General features: G+C 45.8%; 1 protein-coding gene across 4 annotated transcripts in view; it reads left to right on the top strand.

Annotated features, from left to right (window-relative positions):
* Positions 1-25,541, top strand: part of CNTFR (ciliary neurotrophic factor receptor) — a 504,096-nt gene that overhangs the window by 283,276 nt on the left and 195,279 nt on the right. For all 4 annotated transcript variants that reach the window (XM_040335631.1, XM_040335628.1, XM_040335629.1 and 1 more), the window contains one exon: positions 6,987-7,217. In XM_040335631.1, the coding sequence (XP_040191565.1) occupies positions 6,987-7,217 (231 nt within the window). The remainder of the gene's footprint in view (positions 1-6,986; positions 7,218-25,541) is intronic.

Genomic DNA, 25,541 nt, shown 5'->3' with positions numbered 1-25,541 from the left:
GAATTGGAGAGATGGCGGGGACATTAAGATTATTAATTATCACGCTCTTAATACGCGGATCGGTATGAGAGATTGGACGGGCTGTTAGTCGTCATCGTATTCATGTCAGGCTAAGTGATTTTGAAACCGATACAAAGTAAACTTTCCTTGTAATGTTTTATACGGGTCGGGTGGCTCAGCCATAAAGCCAAACTCCGGCCGCAAATATAACGGTAATACGGAAGAACCACAAAAGGTGACGTCATCACTAAGCTGTACACAGCCAAGAAAAAATGAAAAATAGAAAGAAAAAGAACAATACAAAGCATGAAAGATACATAGAAATACATAAAAATACATAGCAAGAAAGAAAGAAAAATAGAAAGATATATATAGAGAGAGAGAGAGAAAGAAAGAAAGAAAGATACATAGCAAGAAAGAATGAAATAAAGAAAGAGAGAAAGAAAGAAAGAAAGAAAGAAAGAAAGAAAGAAAGAAAGAAAGAAAGAAAGAAAGAAAGAAAGAAAGATACATAGCAAGAAAGAATGAAATAAAGAAAGAGAGAAAGAAAGAAAGAAAGAGAAAGAAAGAAAGAGAAAGAAAGAAAGAAAGAAAGAAAGAAAGATACATAGCAAGAAAGAATGAAAGAGAGAAGGAAAGAAAGAAAGAAAGAAAGAAAGAAAGAAAGAAAGAAAGAAAGAAAGAAAGAAAGAAAGAAAGAGAAAGAAAGAAAAAAGAAAGAGAGAAAAAAGAAAGAGAGAGAAAAATAGAAATAAAAATAAAGATACATACAACGAAAGCATGAAAGATACATAGAAAGAAATAGATACATAGCTAGAAAGAATGAAAGAGAGAGAGACAAAGAGAGAGAGAGAAAGAAAGAAAGAAAGAAAGAAAGAAAGAAAGAAAGAAAGAAAGAAAGAAAGAAAGAAAGAAAGAAAGAAAGAAAGAAAGAGAGAAAGAAAGAATGAGAGAGAAAGAAAAATATAAATAAAAAGAAAGATACAAAGAAAAAAATAAAGATACAATGAAGAAAGAGAGAAAGAAAGATACATACAATGAAAGCATGAAAGATACATAGAAAGAAATGAAGATACATATCAAGAAAGAATGAAAGAAAAAAAGAGAGAGAAACAAAGAAAGAAAAAGAGAAAGAGAGAGAGAAAGAAATAAAAATAGAAATAAAAAGAAAGATACATAGAAAACAAGAAAGATACAGTGAAGAAAAAGCGAAAGAAAGATACATACAAAGAAAGCATTAAAGATGCATAGCAAGAAAGAAAGTAAAATAGAAAGAAAAAGAAAGATACAAAGAAAAAAAGAAATATACAATGAAGAAAAAGAGAAAGAAAGATTGATACAAAGAAAGCATGAAAGATACATAGAAAGAAATAAAGATACATAGCAAGAAAGAATGTGTAAGAAAGATACAAAGAGAGAGAGAGAAATAAAGAAGGATACAAATAAAGAAAGAGAGAGAAAGAAAGAAAGATATAAAGAAATAAAGAGAAAGAGAAAAAAAGAAACAAAGAGAAAAAAAATACAAAGAAAGAAAGAGAAAAAAAGAAAGATACAGTGAAAGAAAGAAAGAAAGAAAGAAAGAAAGAAAGAAGATGCAAAGAAAAATAAATAGAAAAAAAGAGAAAGATACAAAGAAATAGAGACAGGGAAATAAAGAAGGATACAAAGAAAGAGAGAGAGAGAGAGAGAGAGAGAGAGAGAAAGAAAGAAAGATACAAAGAAAGAAAAATATCAGGAAAGAAAGATACAAAGAAAGATAAATACGAGGAAAGAAAGATGCAAAGAAAGATAAATAAAAAGAGAGAGAAAGATTCAAAGAAAGACAAAGAAATATAAATTGAAGGAGTGAAAAAAGAAAGAAAACTAGGGTTTGACATGGGATTGGCAGCTAAAAGTCGGTCATGACCGGGTCTTCAAGACTGTTGGAGTGGTTACATTATACATCTATTATAAATGGGCTCCTAGCAGGCCCAGACTGGGACAAAAAATAGGCCCGGGCATTTTAAACTGGGGGGGAGGGGAGTGTCGAAGATGGGGAGTGGGTGTTCGTGGGGGTGGTTGGTGATGGGATATAGAGACAGCCTCAGACCAGCAAGGAGACAGCCCCCGACCAGCAAGGAGACAGGCCCATACCAGCAAGGAGACAGCCCCAGACCAGCAAGGGGATAGCTCCAGACCATCAAGCATACAGCCCAAGACCAGCAAGGAGACAGCCCCAGACCAGCAAGGAGACAGCCCCAGACCAGCAAGGAGACAGCCCCAGACCATCAAGGAGACACCCCCAGACCATCAAGGAGACAGCCCCAGACCATCAAGGAGACAGCCCCAGATCATCAAGGAGACAGCCCCAGACCATCAAGGAGACAGCCCCAGATCATCAAGGAGACAGCCCCAGACCAGCAAAAAGACAGACACAGTCCCAAACCAACAAGGAGACAGCCCCAGACCATCAAGGAGACAGCCCCAGACCATCAAGGAGACAGCCCCAGACCATCAAGGAGACAGTCCCAGATCATCAAGGAGACAGTCCCAGATCATCAAGGAGACAGTCCCAGATCATCAAGGAGACAGCCCCAGACCAGCAAGGAGACAGTCCCAGATCATCAAGGAGACAGCCCCAGACCAGCAAAAAGACAGACACAAACTTAAAACAGCAAGGAGACAGACTCAGACCAGCAAAGAGACAGTCCCAATCCACACATATATTTTGAGGGTCACCTCCAGGTTGACTTCACTCAGAACAAGGATGGTGGGAGACCTTCATAATGGGCACCTTAGGGGTACAGATCCAGTAAATCAGTACTGGAATAATGAGAACCCCTCATAATGGGCACAGAAAGGGGTTCATATCCAGGAACTCAGCACAGGGATGGTGGGAACCCCTCATAATGGGCACAGCAGGTGTACAGACCCGGGAACTCAGCACAGGGATGGTGGGAACCCCTCATAATGGGCACAGTCAGTGTACAGACCCGAGAAGTCATCACAGGGATGGTGAGAACCTCTCATAATGGGCACAGTCAGTATACAGACCCGAGAACTCAGCACAGGGATGGTGGGAACCTCTCATAATGGGTACAGTCAGTGTACAGACCCGAGAAGTCAGCACAGGAATGGTGGGAACCCCTCATAATGGGCACAGCAGGTGTACAGACCCAGGAACTCAGCACAGGGATGGTGGGAACCCCTCATAATGGGCACAGCAGGTGTACAGACCCGAGAAGTCAGCACAGGGATGGTGGGAACCTCTCATAATGGGGACAGTCAGTGTACAGACCCGAGAAGTCAGCACAGGGATGGTGGGAACCTCTCATAATGGGCACAGTCAGTGTACAGACCCGAGAAGTCAGCACAGGGATGGTGGGAACCCCTCATAATGGGGACAGTCAGTGTACAGACCCAAGAAGTCAGCACAGGGATGGTGGGAACCCCTCATAATGGGGACAGTCAGTGTACAGACCCAAGAAGTCAGCACAGGGATGGTGGGAACCTCTCATAATGGGTACAGTCAGTGTACAGACCCAAGAAGTCAGCACAGGGATGGTGGGAACTTACCAATAGAGTCAGGGATTTACTCTCCAGCATCCAGAAAATACTGAGATTTGAGTTTGGGGTGGAGTGACCCTTTAATACTTGGTGTGATGTGGTTGGATTGAGGCCTGTGGTCCGTTTTCAGTAGACAAGCACTGAAGTAATTTAGTTGTTTGTGTAATTCTTCTGGATTGCTCAGCTGGTTTCTTCCCAACACATGATGTGGAGGCCCCTGAGGATTGTGCCGGTGATCTGACATGCTGGTTCCAGCTATCGTGGAAGTTCCAGCGCATGCGCGAACTGATGCGCTGAGATGGTTCCAGCCATCGGGAAAGTTCCTTCAAGCACTGCGCAGGTGCAAACTTGCTGACGGAAATCCCCGAACGGCGGCCGGCATCCAGGGCGACGTGGATAGTGAGGTAAGTGGCCAGTCGGCCTCACGTCCTCGCTGCGCTCGGACGGCTCGCTTCGCTCGCTCGGCCTCCTGGCTCTTTTTTTAACATCCTCCAATCCACGGGGATGTTAAAGAATGAGCCTGGATGCCGGGCGAGGTTCGGGGATTTCCGTCGGGAAGTTTGCGCCTGCGCAGTCAGTGGAGGAACTTCCCCCATAGGGGAACATTCAGGACAAGTCACCGGCTTTATTCTCTCTCCGGGGACTATTATTCATGGGGTTTAGCCGTGACAACAGATTAGTGTGTGAGCAGGGGTCAGCCGGCTGGGTCAGAGGTCACCGGAAAAGACTGGCCACAAGAGCTTCCCTCTGTGATCACATGAAAGAGATCCTAATTCTCTGTAAACTGGAGACTTCCTCCGCTAGGAACTCCGAAACCTCCAACTGAATTCCAGGGGCCACAGGAACTACTGGAGCCAGGGGCCAAATCCACAGCACTGCACAGATAGATATATAGATAGATATGGGATAGATATATAGATAGATAGATAGATAGATAGATAGATAGATAGATAGATAGATAGATAGATAGATAGATAGATAGATAGATAGATAGATAATTGGTAAATAAAGATAAATAGAGAGAAAGAATTACAAAGAAAGAAAGAAATCTACAGCAGAGCATCAATAGATAGATAGATGGATAGATACTTGGGGCCAGATTCACAGAAGAAGTACGCCGGAGTATCTACTGATACTCCGGCGTATTTTCAAATTTGCTGCGTTGTATCTTTATTTGTGATTCACAAACAAGATACGACGGCTTTTGGCTAAGATCCGACAGGTGAACGCCTTCGGATCTTAGGCTGCAATACTTCGGCTGCCGCTGGGTGGAGTTTGCGTTGTTTTCCAGCGTCGGGTATGCAAATTAGCTTTTACGGCGATCCACAAAGGTTTTCGCGTTCTTTAAGTCGTCGCTAGTCGTTTTTTCCCGTCGCAAAGTTACGGCTGCTTTAACATGGCTTAAATTTAGACGAGCCATGTTAAAGTATGGCCGTCGTTCCCGCGTCGAATTTCAATTTCAAAAGTACATTACGCACGTCGCCGTTCAAAAAAAACGACGTCACTTCGCGCAAAGCACAGCGGGAATTTCAAAACGGAGCATGCGCAGTACGTCCGGCGCGGGAGCGCGCCTAATTTAAATGGTACACGCCCCATTTGAATTAGGCGGGCTTGCGCTGGACGCCTTTACGTTACACCGTAAGTTTACACCCAAGTGCTTGGTGAATCAGGCACTTGCGCTGAAAACAAACAAAAAAAAAGGAGAAAGGATACATAGAAAAATAGAAAAATAATTAAAGAGAAAAAAAAAAGAAAGAAAGATAATTAAAGAGAAGGAGAAGAAAGAAAGAAAAAGAAAGGAAAAAAAATAAAAAAATTTAAGAAAGATTCGTAGAAAAAGAAAGGGAGAAAGAAAGATACGTAGAAAGAAAAATAAAGGGAGAAAGAAAGATACGTAGACAGAAAAATAAAGGGAGAAAGAAAGATACGTAGAAAGAAAAAGAAAGGGAGAAAGAAATATACGTAGAAAGAAAGGTAATTAAAGAGAAGAAAGGAAGAAAGAAAAAGAAAGAGAAAAATGAAAGAAAGATTCATATAATGAAATAGAAAGGACGAAAGAAAGATACAAAGAAAAAGAAAGTAAAAAAGAAAGGTACATAGAAAGAAAGAAAGGTAAAGAAAGAAAGAAAGAAAGAAATGGTTCAAAGAAAGAAAGATAAAAATGAAAGAAATAGTCATAGAATGAAAAAGGAAGGAAGGAAGAAAGGTAATTAAAGAGAAGAAAGAAAGAAGGAAAGAAAGAACGAGAAAAAATAAATAAAAATTCATAGAAATAAAAAGAAAGAAAGGAAGAAAAAAAGATACAAAGAAAAAGAAAGGAAGAAAGATACAAAGAAAAAGAAAGTAAAAAAGAAAGGTACATAGAAAGAAAAAGAAAGGGAGAAAGAAAGAAAGAGAAATAGAAAGAGAAAGAAAGGTAATTAAGTAGAAGAAAGGAAGATACATAGAAAGAAATGTAATTAAAGAGAAGAAGGAAAGAAGGAGAAAAAGAAAGAGAAAAATGAAAGAAAGATTCATAGAATGAAAAAGAAAGCAAGAAAAAAGATACAAAGAAAAATAAAGAAAGAAAGAAAGAAAGATACAAAGAAAAAGAAAGATACACAAAGAAAGGGAAAATAAAAGATACAAAGAAAAAGGAAGAAAGAAATATACAAAGAAAAAGAAAGTAAAAAAGTAAGGTACATAGAAAGTAAAAGTAAGGGAGAAAGAAAGATACAAAGGTAATTAAAGAGAAGAAAGAAAGAAGGAAAGAGAGAAAGAAAGATTCATAGAATCAAAAAGAATGGAAGAAAGAAAGATACATACAAACAAAGAAAGGTAATTACAGAGAAGAAAGAAAGAGAAACTTAAAGAAAGATTCATAGAAAGAAAAAAAAGGAAGAAAGAAAGATAAAAAGAAAAAGGAAGAAAGAAAGATAAAAAGAAAAAGGAAGAAAGAAAGATAAATAGAAATTAAGATACATGGAAGATAACGAGAGAGATCAAAGAAAGAAAGATAATTGAAGAGATAGATGAAAGAGAAAGGAAGGCCACCGAGTCCATAACATGTGCATAGGCTGTACGTTTGCTTTGCACACTGCACTGTTGTTTTTATTTAAAATCCTTGTTTTCACCATTTTTTCCCACAAGAGATCAGCAGCATCTTCATGCTGCTGATCTCCTGCTGTCTCTTCGCAGCTATTTCCCGCCTTCCTACTCTTCATAAACGGCCGCATGACATTTCTCAGGGTGGGTGCCCTCTAGTGGCCGTTAGGCTGTAGTTGCTGATTGAGGTGATTCAGGAAAATTCCACATTTTGACCATTAGATGGCGCTCCTGATCATGGGAAATGCATATTAAACACATGATGGTTATGATTTGTGAAGGTGGTATGAATTGTGTTTGTATGTCCAGAGGAGTGACCTCTAACGTGACGCCATGATACTTTATTCTTCCCACAGATCCCCACTTCCAGTACGAGAAGATCGGCTCAGACGCGGTGGTAAAGTGCGGATCTCTGGACTCCGACTTCCCTGTAACGTGGACTGTAAACGGGACGGACATTGACAGTTCCCAGCTGAACGGCTCCTCTCTGGTCTTACACAACCTCAATCTCACACACAATGGATTATATTCCTGTTTTGAGGGATCTTCCTGGAAAATCCAGCACCAGACCGTCCTCAGAGTCGGCTGTGAGTAGATCTTCAGATCTTTCATTGTTTTCTAAAAAAGTAACCCTGTATCCTCATCTGGTTTGTTTACAAATGGAATCTGGTCAGGGAGCTGTCATTTAGTGGCGGAGGTGCTGCTGCTGCTGCTGCAAAATGACAGATCCCCTGCTGGTTGGTGTAGAATGCAAGCTCATCACTAATTATAATGTTTCCAGAGGAAGGTTATGGCCATGTTTAGTCAATCGAAAAGGGAAATGGAATCTGGCCAGGGAGCTGTCATTTAGTGGTGGAGCTGCTGCTAAATTACAGATCCCCTGCTGGTTTGGTTTGAATGTGGGATAATCTCTAATTATGTTTCTAGAATATGGTCATATTTAGTTAATGATGTCACCCTGCATCCCCATCTAGTTTATTAACTAATGGAATCTGGCCAGGGAGCTTTCATTTAGTGGTGGAGGTGCTGCTGCTGCAAAATGACAGATCCCCTGCTGGTCGGTGTTGAATGCAAGCTCATCCCTAATTATAATTTTTCTAGAGTAAGGTTATGACCATAGTCAATGGAAAAGGGAAATGGAATCTGGCCAGGGAACTTTCATTTAGTGGTGGAGCTGCTGCTAAATGACAGATCCCCTGCTGGCTTGGTTTGAATGTGAGATAATGTCTAATTATGTTTCTAGAATATGGTCATGATCATATTTAGTCAATGATGTCACCCTGCATCCTCATCTAGTTTGTTTGCAAATAGAATCTAGCCAGGGAGCTGTCATTTAGTGGTGGAGGTGCTGCTGCTGCTGCACAATGACAGATCCCATGCAGGTTGGTGTAGAATGCAAGCCTATCCCTAATTATAATGTTTCTAGAGTAAGGTTATGACCATATTTAGTCAATGATGTCACCCTGCATCCTCATCTAGTTTGTTTACAAATAGAATCTGGCCAGGGAGCTTTCATTTAGTGGTGGAGCTGCTGCTGCTGCTGCTGCTGCTAAATACAGATCCCCTGCTGTTTTGGCTCGAATGTGAGATCATTATGTTTCTAGAATAAGGTCATGATCATATTCAGTCAATGATGTCACCCTGCATCCTCATCTAGTTTGTTTACAAATTAAATCTGGTCAGGGAGCTGTCATTAAGTGGTGGAGGTGCTGCTGCTGCTGCTGCAAATTGACAGATCCCCTGCTGGTTGGTGTAGAATGCAAGCTCATCCCTAATTATAATGTTTCTATAGTAAGGTTATGGCCATGTTTAGTCAATGGAAAAGGGAAATGGAATCTGGCCAGGGAGCTGTCATTTAGTGGTGGAGGTGCTGCTGCTGCTGCAAAATGACAGATCCCCTGCAGGTTGGTGTAGAATGCAAGCCTATCCCTAATTATTATGCTTCTAGACTAAGGTTCTGACCATATTTAATCAATGATGTCACCCTGCATCCCCATCTAGTTTGTTTACAAATGGAATCTGGCCAGGGAGCTGTCATTTAGTGGTGGAGGTGCTGCTGCTGCAAAATGACAGATCCCCTGCTGGTTGGTGTAGAATGCAAGCTCATCCCTAATTATAATGTTTCTAGAGTAAGGTTATGACCATGTTTAGTCAATGGAAAAGGGAAATGGAATCTGGCCAGGGAGCTGTCATTTAGTGGTGGAGCTGCTGCTAAATGACAGATCACCTGCTGGTTTGGTTTGAATGTGAGATAATGTCTAATTATGTTTCTAGAATATGGTCATGATCATATTCAGTCAATGATGTCACCCTGCATCCTCATCTAGTTTGTTTACAAATTAAATCTGGTCAGGGAGCTGTCATTAAGTGGTGGAGGTGCTGCTGCTGCTGCTGCAAATTGACAGATCCCCTGCTGGTTGGTGTAGAATGCAAGCTCATCCCTAATTATAATGTTTCTATAGTAAGGTTATGGCCATGTTTAGTCAATGGAAAAGGGAAATGGAATCTGGCCAGGGAGCTGTCATTTAGTGGTGGAGGTGCTGCTGCTGCTGCAAAATGACAGATCCCCTGCAGGTTGGTGTAGAATGCAAGCCTATCCCTAATTATTATGCTTCTAGACTAAGGTTCTGACCATATTTAATCAATGATGTCACCCTGCATCCCCATCTAGTTTGTTTACAAATGGAATCTGGCCAGGGAGCTGTCATTTAGTGGTGGAGGTGCTGCTGCTGCAAAATGACAGATCCCCTGCTGGTTGGAGTAGAATGCAAGCCTATCCCTAATTATTATGTTTCTATAGTAAGGTTATGGCCACGTTTAGTCAATGGAAAAAGGGAAATGGAATCTGGCCAGGGATCTGTCATTTAGTGGTGGAGGTTCTACTGCTGCTGCAAAATGACAGATCGCCTGCAGGTTGGTGTAGAATTTAAGGTTATGACCAAATTACCATATTTAGTCAATGGAAAATGGAATCTGGCCAGGGAGCTTTCATTTAGCGGTGGAGCTGCTGCTAAATGACAGATCCCCTGCTGGTTTGGGTTGAATGTGAGCTCCTCGTTAATTATAATGGGGTAGATTCAGAGAGCAATTACGCCGGCGTATCCATAGATACGCAGCGTAATTGCTAAGTTGCGCCGGCGTATCTACTTTCTGTATTCAGAAAGCAAGATACACCGACTTTAGCCTAAGATACGACTGGCATAAGTCTCATACGACGTCGTATCTCAGGGTGCATTCTGACGCTGGCCGCTAGGTGGCGCTCCCGTAGTTGTCAGCGTAGAGTATGCAAATTACATACTTACACCGATTCACGAACGTACGTGCGCCCAGCGGTAGTTTTTTACGTCGTTTGCGTAAGTCGTTTTCGTCGGAACGTTGCTCCTGCTATTAGGAGGCGCAGCCAATGTTAAGTATGGCCGTCGTTCCCGCGTCGCTATTTTAAAATTTTACGTTGTTTGCGTAAGTCGTCTGGACGCCATTTACGTTCACGTCGAAACCAATGACGTCCTTGCGGCGTCATTTACCGCAATGCACGTCAGGAAATTTTAGGGACGGCGCATGCTCAGTACGTTCTGCGCGGAACGCGCCTAATTTAAATGATCCACGCCCCCTGCCGGATCATTTGAATTACGCGTGCTTACGCCGGCCCCTTTTACGCTACGCCGCCGCAACTTTACAGGCATACGTTAAATGTCATACGTTACGCCGCCGCAGTTTTGCGCGCCCCTACCTGAATCCACCCCCATGTTTCTAGAATACTTTGACTTGTAGTGCATTTTTAGATCTGTCTATTGTTTGGTATTACTATGAAAACGAGTTCTTTCTTTCTGTATAAATATTATATTTAAATAAAAGTTTGTGCGCCCCGGAGATCGCGCTCCCACTTCCGCCGAGCTCATTTACTTTAGGAAGAGACTCGTGGCCCTTTTTTTTTTTTTCCGCGCCGGCATAAATATTGTATCCACTTTTTATGAAGCTCCAGTGAACTTCGCCTTAAGGTGCAAAACAGATTGAAGTTGATTGATTTTATTTTCAGGTTCTAAGAGACATATTTAGGCAAATCCATTTCTCCAGTCGGCGTGGATTTATGATAATATCACCGGATGAGGTAGAACGGCGGAGGAACGGCGCAACCCTGCTGAGATACAATTATAGGTGTACAGACCTTACCCTCCCCCTTCTACATATTCAATATATTTACATAGAAGTCCTCCATGACTTATTGACAGACAGTGGCGGCTGTTGGCTCAACAAACTGAAAAAAAAACATCAATTGCAGCCACTGTGCCCATCAAACGTAGCCACTGTGCCCATCAAACGTAGCCACTGTGCCCATCAAACGTAGCCACTGTGCCCATCAAACGTAGCCACTGTGCCCATCAAACGCAGCCACTGTGCCCATCAAACGCAGCCACTGTGCTCATCAAATGCTGCCAGTGTGCACCCCACCGGGACACTTACCATATCTTGGTGGGGCTTGGTGAGGACTTCTTCAGAGGCATAGGTTGCTTGTGCTGCTCTTTTGCTGTGGACTTCTTCAGAAGCATAGATCAGGTGATGCCCTTGTTACTGAAGTCTTCTTCAGAAGCATAGGTTGCAGGTGCTGCCCTTGTTGCTGAGGACTTCTTCAGAAGCATAGGTTGCTGGTGCTGCTCTTTTGCTGAGGATTTCTTCAGAGGCATAGATCAGGTGATGCCCTTGTTACTGAAGTCTTCTTCAGAAGCATAGGTTGCTTGTGCTGCTCTTTTGCTGTGGATTTCTTCAGAGGCATAGATCAGGTGATGCCCTTGTTACTGAAGTCTTCTTCAGAAGCATAGGTTGCTGGTGCTGCCCTTGTTGCTGAGGACTTCTTCAGAGGCATAGATCAGGTGATGCCCTTGTTACTGAAGTCTTCTTCAGAAGCATAGGTTGCAGGTGCTGCCCTAGTTGCTGAGGACTTCTTCAGAAGCATAGGTTACAGGTGCTGTCCTTTTTTGCTGTGGACTTCTTTAGAAGCATAGGATGCAGGTGCTGCTCTTTTGCTGTGGACTTCTTCAGAAGCATAGATCAGGTGATGCCCTTGTTACTGAAGTCTTCTTCAGAAGCATAGGTTGTTGGTGCTGCCCTTGTTGCTGAGGACTTCTTCAGAGGAATAGATTGCAGGTAATGCCCTTGTTACTGAGGACTTCTTCAGAGGCATAGATCAGGTGATGCCCTTGTTACTGAAGTCTTCTTCAGAAGCATAGGTTGCAGGTGATGCCCTTGTTACTGAGGACTTCTTCAGAGGCATAGATCAGGTGATGCCCTTGTTACTGAGGACTTCTTCAGAGGCATAGATCAGGTGATGCCCTTGTTACTGAAGTCTTCTTCAGAAGCATAGGTTGCAGGTGCTGCCCTTGTTGCTGAGGACTTCTTCAGAGGAATAGGTTGCAGGTAATGCCCTTGTTACTGAGGACTTCTTCAGAGGCATAGATCAGGTGATGCCCTTGTTACTGAGGACTTCTTCAGAGGCATAGATCAGGTGATGCCCTTGTTACTGAAGTCTTCTTCAGAAGCATAGGTTGCAGGTGATGCCCTTGTTACTGAGGACTTCTTCAGAGGCATAGATCAGGTGATGCCCTTGTTACTGAGGACTTCTTCAGAGGCATAGATCAGGTGATGCCCTTGTTACTGAAGTCTTCTTCAGAAGCATAGGTTGCAGGTGATGCCCTAGTTGCTGAGGACTTCTTCAGAAGCATAGGTTACAGGTTCTGCCCTTTTTTGCTGTGGACTTCTTCAGAAGCATAGGATGCAGGTGCTGCCCTTGTTGCCAAGGACTTCTTCAGAAGCATAGATCAGGTGATGCCCTTGTTACTGAAGTCTTCTTCAGAAGCATAGGTTGCAGGTGCTGCCCTTGTTGCTGAGGACTTCTTCAGAAGCATAGGTTACAGGTGCTGTCCTTTTTTGCTGTGGACTTCTTTAGAAGCATAGGATGCAGGTGCTGCTCTTTTGCTGTGGACTTCTTCAGAAGCATAGATCAGGTGATGCCCTTGTTACTGAAATCTTCTTCAGAAGCATAGGTTGTTGGTGCTGCCCTAGTTGCTGAGGACTTCAGAAGCATAGGTTACAGGTGCTGCCCTTGTTGCTGAGGACTTCTTCAGAAGCATAGATCAGGTGATGCCCTTGTTGCATATGTTGCAGGTGAATGGTGATGCCCTAGTTGCTGAGGACTTCTTCAGAAGCATACAGTAGGTTGCAGGTGCTGCCCTTGTTGCTGAGGACTTCTTCAGAAGCATAGGATGCAGGTGCTGCTCTTTTGCTGTGGACTTCTTCAGAAGCATAGATCAGGTGATGACCTTGTTACTGAAGTCTTCTTCAGAAGCATAGGTTGCAGGTGCTGTCCTTTTTTGCTGTGGACTTCTTTAGAAGCATAGGATGCAGGTGCTGCTCTTTTGCTGTGGACTTCTTCAGAAGCATAGATCAGGTGATGCCCTTGTTACTGAAATCTTCTTCAGAAGCATAGGTTGTTGGTGCTGCCCTAGTTGCTGAGGACTTCAGAAGCATAGGTTACAGGTGCTGCCCTTGTTGCTGAGGACTTCTTCAGAAGCATAGATCAGGTGATGCCCTTGTTGCATATGTTGCAGGTGAATGGTGATGCCCTAGTTGCTGAGGACTTCTTCAGAAGCATACAGTAGGTTGCAGGTGCTGCCCTTGTTGCTGAGGACTTCTTCAGAAGCATAGGATGCAGGTGCTGCTCTTTTGCTGTGGACTTCTTCAGAAGCATAGGTTGTTGGTGCTGCCCTAGTTGCTGAGGACTTCAGAAGCATAGGTTACAGGTGCTGCCCTTGTTGCTGAGGACTTCTTCAGAAGCATAGATCAGGTGATGCCCTTGTTGCATATGTTGCAGGTGAATGGTGATGCCCTAGTTGCTGAGGACTTCTTCAGAAGCATACAGTAGGTTGCAGGTGCTGCCCTTGTTGCTGAGGACTTCTTCAGAAGCATAGGATGCAGGTGCTGCTCTTTTGCTGTGGACTTCTTCAGAAGCATAGATCAGGTGATGACCTTGTTACTGAAGTCTTCTTCAGAAGCATAGGTTGCAGGTGCTGCCCTTTTTTTCTGAGAACGACTTAATTTGGCCTTTCTTTGTGTCACTGCCCCGCCTCTTCCCTGCTGTTTGGGTGGACACGTTCTATCCTCCGCCTCTTCCTCTCCCAATTCCCGCCCACTCTTGTCCAAAGCAGCCACAGCAAGCCAGATTTCCGCTTTCATCCCGAATGCGGCTCAGTTTTCTCCGGCTGAAATGAGAAAAACGATTTGGAAGGATCTTTCGGGAGTCTAAAGGGTGTTTTGTTTTCCCCGTAGCCGCTCGCCGATCGAGCAGGCGCGTTACGGAATTGACACAAAACACACATTGTCTTCACAAGGCGGCGTATCCCTGGAAGTGCCCTGTTAGCAGCACCACAGGGACCGTCCCTGCGCTTTCGTAAAAAAAAAAAAAACACGCCGGCGATGGTAGATAACGCGCGAGACACAGAGTCTGGCGCGCGGCGTCTCGCCCGCTCCCTTAAGTGGGTAACTCGGTTTGCGATGATGCGACGTGAAGTAATGGCGGTTCCTGTTTTCACAATAAATTCTATTTATCCTCCCGCAGAGCCAGTCCATGAGGGAAGAAGGAGATGATATCAATCAGGCAGCGCAGTGACAGCGGCCGGCCCGTCCTCGCTGAAAAATAACAGCTGCGGAAAACGCAGCCATCGCGGCGGCGAATAAATGGGTTTTTGAAGACTGGGGGGGGTGGAGGAGGGAGGGGGGAGTAATTTTGTCGGCATCGGGGAACATATCTACGAGGAATGAGGAGTTCATGGAGAATAAAAGAGAACATAAAAAAAAAAACGCCTCGATATTCTGTCTTAAAGTAGAACCAGTAAACTATGAACAACACCCTGCTGGCTCCTCCCACCAGCCATGATCTGCCTGCATTGCATAGAGAAGCACAGAGACCCAGTGATGACCTCAACATAAGGGGTATAGCCAAGCCTCTTAAAGGGGACACTTCTATTTCCTCTCGTTTCTAGTTGTACCTCTGAATCAGGAAGTGGAGAAGATGAATTCTTACCAAAAGGGGACAGCCAGGTAACACTGACAAATCACCGGATAATTGGATCTCCGGATCTTTAACGCGCCGGTCATACGCAGCAATATTATCGCAAAAACTTTCCCGGGCCGACTTTAACACAAAGTTTTATCTGCGCTAGTTAGACGGCCCATTATACGAGGTCGTGAATTGATGAGCGCGGCGAGATTGAATCTTCTCGCCGTTAAAGATCCGCCATACATCACACGGTGTGGTGTGTGTGTGCGCGTTATATGGGGCGAGCGTCCGTATAAAAGTTTACGGGCGGGCGGATAATGATGTGCGGTGATTAGGTAACCTGGTGGCGCCGTTAGCCGCTTCCCCCGGGGGGCCGTATTTCACTGTAATTGTGCTTTGGTGGCAGGCCGGTGTTTGCTGACTCTTCTCCTCTCCGGAGTGTAAAACTTGACTGTCCTAGAAGGATCGGGGGAGGGGGATCGGCCCAATCTGCGCATTACGTCCCGGAAAATGGGGGTTGTTTAGGGCCCCGTGCACAGAGGGCGTTTGGTGTCATTGGTGTCAGTGGGAGGAATAGTGTCCCATCATTGGTATCAGTCGGAGGAATAGTGTCCCATCGTTGGTTTCATTGGGAAGAATAATGTCCCATCATTGGTATCAGTGGGAGGAATAGTGTCCCATCATTGGTATCAGTGGGAGAAATAGTGTCCCATCATTGGTATCAGTGGGAGGAATAGTGTCCCATCATTGGTATCAGTGGGAGGAATAGTGTCCCATCGTTGGTTTCATTGGGAAGAATAGTGTCCCATCATTGGTATCAGTGGGAGGAATAGTGTCCCATCATTGGTATCAGTGGGAGGAATAGTGTCCCATCATTGGTGTCAGTGAGAGGAATAGTGTCCCATCATTGGTATCAGTGGGAGGAATAGTGTCCCATCATTGGTATCAGTGGGAGGAATAGTGTCCCATCGTTGGTTTCATTAGGAAGAATAGTGTCCCATCATTGGTGTCAGTGGGAGGAATAGTGTCCCATTGTTGGTTTCATTGGGAAGAATAGTGTCCCATCATTGGTATCAGTGGGAGGAATAGTGTCCCATCATTGGTGTCAGTGAGAGGAATAGTGTCCCATCATTGGTATCAGTGGGAGGAATAGTGTCCCATCATTGGTATCAGTGGGAGGAATAGTGTCCCATCGTTGGTTTCATTGGGAAGAATAGTGTCCCATCATTGGTGTCAGTGGGAGGAATAGTGTCCCATTGTTGGTTTCATTGGGAAGAATAGTGTCCCATCATTGGTATCAGTGGGAGGAATAGTGTCCCATCATTGGTATCAGTGGGAGGAATAGTGTCCCATCATTGATTGGGAGCCAGTACGACCAATTTATTGGAAGCAGATAAGACCAATTGATTGGGAGACGGCACGACCGACTAATCCAGTAAGACTGATTGATTGGAAAATGGAATGATCAATTGATTGGGAGCCAGCAAGGCCGTTTAATTGGGAGCCGGTGCGGCTGATTGATTGGTAGCTGGTGTGATATAGGTTTTTATTACTGCCGGTAAGACCGATTGATTGGGAGCCGGTAAGATAAAATAGGCCGATCATGGCTTGATCTAGGTCAGTGTTGGTGTCAGTGTTAAGCACCTTTCAGACCTGCATCCAGGGAGCAGTAAAAATAGTCAGTTGATCAAGCGGCCATGGCACTGCCTGTGAAACTCGCTCATGTAAGTGAATAGTGAGTGGTGTGCCGCACCCGGCATCTGGTGGTGGCGGTATCAACTCCTGACCACCTTTTGCCAACCTCCTTTTGCCGTAGAGCGCCGCAATGCACGGTAGTGCGTTGTGTTCTAAAACAGTGCGTTGGCAGCCTGTTCCTTCTGAATCGGCTGCAAGGTAAGGCGCTCCAACCCCCTGCAAGGTAAGGCGCTTGAACCCCCTGCAAGGTAAGGCGCTTGAACCCCTTGCAAGGTAAGGCGCTTGAACCCCCTGCAAGGTAAGGCGCTCGAACCCCCTGCAAGGTAAGGCGCTTGAACCCCCTGCAAGGTAAAGCGCTTGAACCCCCTGCAAGGTAAGGCGCTTGAACCCCCTGCAAGGTAAGGCGCTCAAACCCCCTGCAAGGTAAGGCGCTCCAACCCCCTACATTACTGGTATGACAGACGGCACTGCCTGTAAAACTCACCCTATGTAAGTGAATAGTGCCGTGCCACACCCGGCATCTGGCGGTATCAACTCCTGAACGTCTTTTGTTAGGTAAGGCGCTCCAACCCCCTGCAAGGTAAGGCGCTCCAACCCCCTGCAAGGTAAGGCGCTTCAACCCCCTGCAAGGTAAGGCGCTTCAACCCCCTGCAAGGTTAGGCGCTTCAACCCCCTGCAAGGTAAGGCGCTTCAACCCCCTGCAAGGTAAGGCACTCCAACCCCCTGCAAGGTAAGGCGCTTCAACCCCCTGCAAGGTAAGGCGCTTCAACCCCCTGCAAGGTAAGGTGCTCCAACCCCCTGCAAGGTTAAGCGCTTCAACCCCCTGCAAGGTTAAGCGCTTCAACCCCCTGCAAGGTTAGGCGCTCCAACCCCCTTCAAGGTAAGGCGCTTCAACCCCCTGCAAGGTAAGGCGCTCCAACCCCCTGCAAGGTAAGGCGCTTGAACCCCCTGCAAGGTAAGGCGCTTCAACCCCCTGCAAGGTAAGGTGCTTTAACCCCCTGCAAGGTAAGGCACTTCAACGCCCCGCAAGGTAAGGCGCTCCAATGCCCTGCATGGTAAGGCGCTTCAATCCCCTGCAAGGTTAGGCGCTTCAACCCCCTGCAAGGTAAGGCGCTCCAACCCCCTGAAAGGTAAGGCGCTTCAACCCCCTGCAAGGTAAGGCGCTTCCACCCCCTGCAAGGTAAGGCGCTCCAACACCCTGCAAGGTAAGGCGCTCAAACCCCCTGCAAGGTAAGGCGCCCCAACCCCCTGCAAAGTAAGGCGCTTCAACCCCCTGCAAGGTAAGGCGCTTCAACCCCCTGCAGGGTAAGGTACTCCAACCCCCTGCAAGGTAAGGCGCTCAAACCCCCTGCAAGGTAAGGAGCTTCAACCCCCTGCAAGGTAAGGTGCTTCAATCCCAAGGATGGCGGGTGTCTGTAACCGGACGGTGAAATGTGGCTTGCAGGGGGGTGCAGACGTCAAATCTTCATGGTTGTAAACGCATATTTCATTCCGTACCGCGGGGAATACAAGGCAGGCGATGATTATAAAAAGTGAAATGTAATTTTTTCGGCGGATCCTATCTGCCCAGAGGGCGGCTTCAAGGTTAATCAGGAGTGAAGGAGGCTCAGCCGGTGTATGGAGGAGGGGAGATAGCATCCTTGACTTACGGCAGATAAGGACTTTCAATCATTTATCACACATCAGAGCAACGCATGGAAAGGGAACGTTTATAAGGTGCAGACCAAAAAAAAATAAAGATTTTGCATAAATTTGCCCTAAAGTGGAACTCTGGGCAAAATATAAAAATGACTGTCAGTAGCATTAAGGCTTCTTTCATACCATGGAGGTGCCACCATGCACGCACTTTTTGACCCCCCATAACTTCTAGGACAGTACAAACTTGGTGATCCTGCCGGGTATTCCTTATTTTTTGAATGGAGAGCGTCTGTGAACAGCAATTTTCAAGTCTTGCCACAGATTCTCAATGTGATTTAGGTCTGGACTGTGACTGGGCCATTCTAACACATGAATATGCTTTGATCTAAACCATTCCATTGTAGCTCTGGCTGTACTTTAGGGTCGTTGTCCTGCTGGGAGGTGAACCCCCCCCCCCAGTCTCAAGTCTTTTAGATTTTCTTCTAAGATTGCCCTGTATTTGTCTCCATCTTCCCATCAACTCTGATCAGCTTCCCTGTCCCTGCTGAAGAAAAGCATCCCCACCACATGATGCTGCCACCACCATGTTTCACGGTGGGGATGGTGTGTTCAGAGTGATGTGCAGTGTTAGTTTTCCGCCACAAATAGCGTTTTACTTTTAGGCCAAAAAGTTCAATTTTAGTCTCATCTGACCAGAGCCCCTTCTTCCACATGTTTGCTGTGTCCCCTCCCCCACATGGCTTCTCACAAACTGCAAACAGGACTTCTGGGGCCAGATTCACAAAGAGATACGACGGTGTATCTACAGATACACCATCGTATCTCTGACGTAAACTGGTCCTATCTATGCGTCTGATTCATAGAATCAGTTACGCATAGATAGGGCTAGATCCGACAGTGTTACAATGTGTTACACTGTCGGATCTTTTTTTCAATTTAAAAATGGCGCCGGGGGCGTTCCCGCTGATTTACGATAAATAATATGTAAATCAGCGAGATACGCAAATTCACGAACGTACGCGGGCCCGTCGCAGTCTTCTTACGTCGTTTCCGTAGCGGTTTTCCGTCGTATACTTACCCCTTCTTTTATCAGGCGCAGCCAATGTTAAGTATAGCCGGCGTTCCCGCGTCGAATTTGAATTTTCCTACGTCGTTTGCGTACGCCGATTCACGAACACGCGCGTCGCAAGTCCCGCTCACGTCGCAACCTATGACGTCCTAGTGACGTCAGTGGGAGCAATGCACGCCGGGAAATTCCCCGGACGACGCATGCGCATTTAAATCGGCGCGGGAACGCGCCTGATTTAAATATGACACTCCCCTAGCCGCGGAATTTGAATTCCGCTGGGGGATTTAGGATCCGCCGTCGCAAGTTTGGAGGTAAGTGGTTTGTGAATTAGCCACTTGCCTCCTAAACTTGCGGGAGCGGATCTTAATTCACGTAAATCGAGCGGATCTATAGATCCGCTGCGCTACGTGAATCTGGCCCATTATGTCTTTCTTTCACCAATGTCTTTCTTCTTGTCACTCTTCCATAAAGGGCAGATTTGTGGAGAGACCACTAATAGTTGTCCTGTGGACAGATTCTCCCCCCTGAGCTGTGGATCTCTGCAGCTCCTCCAGAGTTACCATGGGACCTCTTGGCTGCTTCTCTGATGAATGCTCTCCTTGCCCGGCCCGGTCAGTTTAGGTGGACGGCCATGTCTTGCTAGGTTTGCGGTTGTGCCATACTCTTTCCATTTTCCGATGATGGATTGGACAGAAGCTCCGTGAGATGTTCAAAGCTTGGGATTTTTTTTATAACCTAACCCTGCTTTATACTTCTCCACAACTTTATCCCTGACCTGCCTGGTGTGTTCCTCGGCCTTCTTGATGCTGTTTGTTCACTGAGGTTCTCTAACAAACCTCTGAGGGCTTCACAGAACAGCTGTATTTATACTGAGATTAAATTACACACAAGTGGACTATATTTACTAATTAGGCGTCTTCTAAAGGCAATTGGTTCCTCTAGATTTTAGTTGGGGGTATCAGAGTAAAAGGGGCTGAATACAAATGTCCCCCCCACACTTTTCACATATTTATTTGGAAAATATTTGGAAAAGCATTTATAATTTTCCTTCCACTTCACAATGGTGTGCCACTTTGTGTTGGTCTGTCACATAAAATCCCAATAAAATACATTTACGTTTTTTTTTGGTTGTAACATGAGAGAATGTGGAAAATTTCAAGGGGTATGAATACTTTTTCAAAGCACTGTAAATACCTGACACTTTGCTCAGCACGCAGCACTTCACATGAAAACATACATCTGATGACAGGTCTGCTCTAAATATAACCTCTCCTCTAAATAACATCGGCAAAACCGGAACGAGACCGGGCCCCCCCGCGGAGAGAGAATAAGTGAACAGTTACCATCACCCGCCGTGCTGTTTGGTTGGAATTAGAGAGAATCGAGGCGGTACGCGGGAGCCAAGGGCGCCGCATCTGCTGGAAGATTCACAGCCAAGCGCTGGTCGTGGCGACACCGCGCTGCTCCCTGTCTGAGCTCATCAAGTGTGTAATTGCTGATAGGGCTCGGAGGGAGAGCTCACAAACTGCGCTGGATATTGTTTTTGATGTTGCCACGGCAGGCGCAGGGGGGGCTTGTGGCGTACGAGACGAGACCAGAGATCCATCTGGCGTGGAAGGGACGACGTTGCCCCCGAGAGCGCGCCGTTCCCATGTTTTAGTCATGCGGAAACGTCGTTGCCAGCTAAGATAACTGAAACCGCTTCTGACGATATGGTTCCGGCTATCGAGATGGTTCCTGTAAGGACTGCGCAGGCGCAATCCTTGTCGATGGAAATCACTGAACCTCCAGGGCGACGTGGAATTTGAGGCAAGTGGCCAGTCGGCCTCACGTCCTCGCTTCGCTCGGACGGCTCGCTAGGCCTCCTGGCTCTTTTTTTAACATCCTCCAATCCACAGGGATGTTAAGGAATGAGCCTGGATGCCGGCCGAGGTTCAGAGATTTCCGTCGGCAAGGATTGCGCCTGCGCAGTCCTTACAGGAACCATCTCGATAGAGGAACCATACCGACAAGTCACTGGCTTCAATTCCAGCCCATGCACGCAATACATTGGAAGAGACCGATTGTAGAGAGACGTTCACTTCGATTTGGATCAATCCTTTGGGTGATCAAATGCCCCTTTTTGAAGTCAATCCAGTCCATGCCCCTGAGGAAAGGGGCACCTTAAGATTGAAGGGCATTGGATCTGTGGTCTTATTCATTTACTTAGAATTAGGGTCTTCCATCATGTCGCTGAAACACGGAAAACATTTTTTTAGAGTTTGGAAAAGAGTTGAGAGGACTTAGAAGATCTGTCAGGTTTTTATTTCATCGTTTGAATATGATGGCTATCGTTTTAATTAGACCGGAGTACCCCTTTAATTTTTCATTTACTCCCACCTATCAGGACCATGTATTGGGGAGCTGAGCACAGAGAAGTGATTTGGAGTCTTTAATCTAATTATCTGAGATGAATGTTTGATGAAAGAGCTTGTAATTGATGCCCAATGGTCTAAAACCGACCTGAAATATTGATAATGGGGCTCCTCTGACACTCCATGATGTCTTATTCTCATTGGCATCTTCATCAAACCTCCGGCTCCTAATCCCCTGCTCTGCGACTCTCCTGAACGGAACCCCACTATGTCCCAGCCAAGAACCAGAGATATATCTTCTCCTCCTCTCCTGAACCCCACTGTGTCCTATCCAGGAACCAAAAACATATATTCTCCTTTCCTGAACCCCACAATGTCCCAGCCAAGAACCAGAGATATATCTTCTCCTCCTCTCCTGAACCCCACTGTGTCCTATCCAGGAACCAAAACATATATTCTCCTTTCCTGAACCCCACAATGTCCCAGTCAAGAACCAGAGATATATCTTCTCCTCTCCTGAACCCCACTGTGTCCTATCCAGGAACCAAAAACATATATTCTCCTTTCTTGAACCCCACAATGTCCCAGCCAAGAACCAGAGATATATCTTTCCCTCCTCTCCTAAAACCCATTGTGTGCCATCCAGGAACCAGAGACATATCGGCTTCTTTCCTGGACCCCATTGTGTCCCCAACCAGGAACCAGAGAGATTTATTTTCCTTTCCTGAACTCCACTGTGTCTCATCCAGGAACTTGAGACATATCTTCTCATTCTCTCCTGAACCCCACTGTGTCCCATTCAGGGGCCAGAAAGATACCTTCTCCTTTCCTGAACCTAATTGTGTGCCAGCCAGGAACCAGAGAGATACCTTCTCCTTTCCTGAACCCAATTGTGTGCCAGCCAGGAACCAGAGAGATACCTTCTCCTTTCCTGAACCCAATTGTGTGCCAGCCAGGAACCAGAGAGATACCTTCTCCTTTCCTGAACCCCACTGTGTCCCATTCAGGGGCCAGAAAGATACCTTCTCCTTTCCTGAACCTAATTGTGTGCCAGCCAGGAACCAGAGAGATACCTTCTCCTTTCCTGAACCCAATTGTGTGCCAGCCAGAAACCAGAGAGATACCTTCTCCTTTCCTGAACCCAATTGTGTGCCAGCCAGGAACTAGAGAGATACCTTCTCCTTTCCTGAACCCCACTGTGTCCCAGCCAAAAAACAGACACATATCTTATCCTCCTCTCCTGAACCCCATTGTGTCCCATGCAGGCAAGACAGAGTCAGGTCTTCCCCTCTCCTAAAAAAGACATGTCTTTCCCTCTCTTGAACCCCACTGTCTCTCATCCAGGAACCATAGTCAGATCTTCCCCTCTCCTAAAAACCCCACTGTGCCCCAGCCAGGAACCAGAGAGATTTCTTCTCCTTTCCTGAACCCCACTGTGTCCCATCCAGGAACCAGAGAGATTTCTTCTCCTTTCCTGAACCCCACTGTGTTCCATCCAGGAACCAGAGACGTATCTTCTTCTCCCCTGAACCCCACTGTGTTCCATCCAGGAACCAGAGACATATCTTCTCCCCAGAACCCCACTGTGTTTCATCCAGGAACCAGAGACGTATCTTCTTCTCTCCTGAACCCTACTGTGTCCCCAGCCAGGAACCAGAGAGATATCTTCTCCTTTCTTGAACCCCACTGTGTCCCATCCAGCAATCAGAGACGTATCTTCTTCTCCCCTGAACCCCACTGTGTTCCATCCAGGAATCAGAGATGTATCTTCTTCTCTCCTGAACCCCACTGTGTCCCCAGCCAGGAACCAGAGAGATGTCTTCTTCTCTCCTGGACCCCACTGTGTCCCAGCCAGGAACCAGAGAGATCAATTTTCCTTTCCTGAACTCCACTGTGTCTCATCCAGGAACTTGAGACATATCTTCTCATTCTCTCCTGAACCCCACTGTGTCCCATTCAGGGGCCAGAAAGATACCTTCTCCTTTCCTGAACCTAATTGTGTGTCAGCCAGGAACCAGAGAGATACCTTCTCCTTTCCTGAACCCAATTGTGTGCCAGCCAGGAACCAGAGAGATACCTTCTCCTTTCCTGAACCCAATTGTGTGCCAGCCAGGAACCAGAGAGATACCTTCTCCTTTCCTGAACCCCACTGTGTCCCATTCAGGGGCCAGAAAGATACCTTCTCCTTTCCTGAACCTAATTGTGTGCCAGCCAGGAACCAGAGAGATACCTTCTCCTTTCCTGAACCCAATTGTGTGCCAGCCAGGAACCAGAGAGATACCTTCTCCTTTCCTGAACCCAATTGTGTGCCAGCCAGGAACCAGAGAGATACCTTCTCCTTTCCTGAACCCCACTGTGTCCCAGCCAAAAAACAGACACATATCTTATCCTCCTCTCCTGAACCCCATTGTGTCCCATGCAGGCAAGACAGAGTCAGGTCTTCCCCTCTCCTAAAAAAGACATGTTTTTCCCTCTCTTGAACCCCACTGTCTCTCATCCAGGAACCAGAGTCAGATCTTCCCCTCTCCTAAAAACCCCACTGTGCCCCAGCCAGGAACCAGAGAGATTTCTTCTCCTTTCCTGAACCCCACTGTGTCCCATCCAGGAACCAGAGAGATTTCTTCTCCTTTCCTGAACCCCACCGTGTTCCATCCAGGAACCAGAGACGTATCTTCTTCTCCCCTGAACCCCACTGTGTTCCATCCAGGAACCAGAGACATATCTTCTCCCCAGAACCCCACTGTGTTTCATCCAGGAACCAGAGACGTATCTTCTTCTCTACTGAACCCTACTGTGTCACCAGTCAGGAACCAGAGAGATATCTTCTCCTTTCTTGAACCCCACTGTGTACCATCCAGGAATCAGAGACGTATCTTCTTCTCCCCTGAACCCCACTGTGTTCCATCCAGGAATCAGAGATGTATCTTCTTCTCTCCTGAACCCCACTGTGTCCCCAGCCAGGAACCAGAGAGATGTCTTCTTCTCTCCTGAACCCCACTGTGTCCCAGCCAGGAATCAGAGATGTATCTTCTTCTCTCCTGAACCCCACTGTGTCCCCAGCCAGGAACCAGAGAGATGTCTTCTTCTCTCCTGAACCCCACTGTGTCCCAGCCAGGAACCAGAGAGATATCTTCTTCTCTCCTGAACCCCACTGTGTCCCAGCCAGGAACCAGAGAGATATCTTCTTCTCTCCTGGACCCCACTGTGTCCCAGCCAGGAACCAGAGAGATATCTTATTCTCTAGTGAACCCCACTGTGTACCCAGCAAGGAACCAGAGAGATGTCTCCCCCTTCTCTTCTGAACCTTTGTACTGCCAAACATTTCTTCCATCCTTCATGGTGTCTGAAATGTTTTTCTCATGTGAACAATAAATAATCCCAGAAGAAAAATGGCAGCCATCAGAGGTATTTATATTGTCTGTTTGGACATTTCAGCTGCTGTTCTATGTGCAATGTATCTCTGTCTTTGGTCAGAGTGATCGGTATAAGGCAGCCATCCAATTGAATGGTCAGTCCGATGTGATTTAGTGCTGTGGTAGCTGCTGATATAAACTTCAACCGTCTCCGAAGTTCTATCAGTAAATTTTGCTGGTCAATGTGAGCCAGACAGGCAAACAGCTGGCTGAGCTATAAACACGCCTGCAAACAGCTATAAAACATCGAGAAATACACAAAGTAACAAATGTGACAATATCATCCCACAACAGAAGTATCTGGATCAAACGTCTGTAAATCTAATCCCACCGAAATCTCCCTCAGGCTTTCTCTGTGTATTGAGGCTCCTGCTTGTGTAACATCCACTATACCTATACTATGTGCAATGACTGCCGTTCTCTCATTTACCATTCAGCTCTGAAATGTGTCTCCATTTTTGTTGACCGTTCCGCTCTCATTTCTTCCCTTTTCTTCCATTACTTTTGCTTTCTTTCCCTTTTCTTCCTTCTCTGCTTTTCTTTCCTTTCTATTTTCATCTTCCTTTCCTTTCTTCTTCTCCTCTTTCTTTCCCTTCTCCCGTTTCTTTCCTTTTCTTTCCCTCCCCTTCTCATCTTTCCATCATATTCCATTCATTTTTTCATCTTCCTTTCTATATCTCTCCTTCCCTCCC

Source organism: Rana temporaria, chromosome 1 (genome assembly GCF_905171775.1).
Source record: "Rana temporaria chromosome 1, aRanTem1.1, whole genome shotgun sequence".
Lineage (NCBI taxonomy): Eukaryota > Metazoa > Chordata > Amphibia > Anura > Ranidae > Rana > Rana temporaria.
The sequence above is the reverse complement of the archived record's forward strand: the minus strand, read 5'-3'. Positions and strand labels throughout refer to the sequence as shown.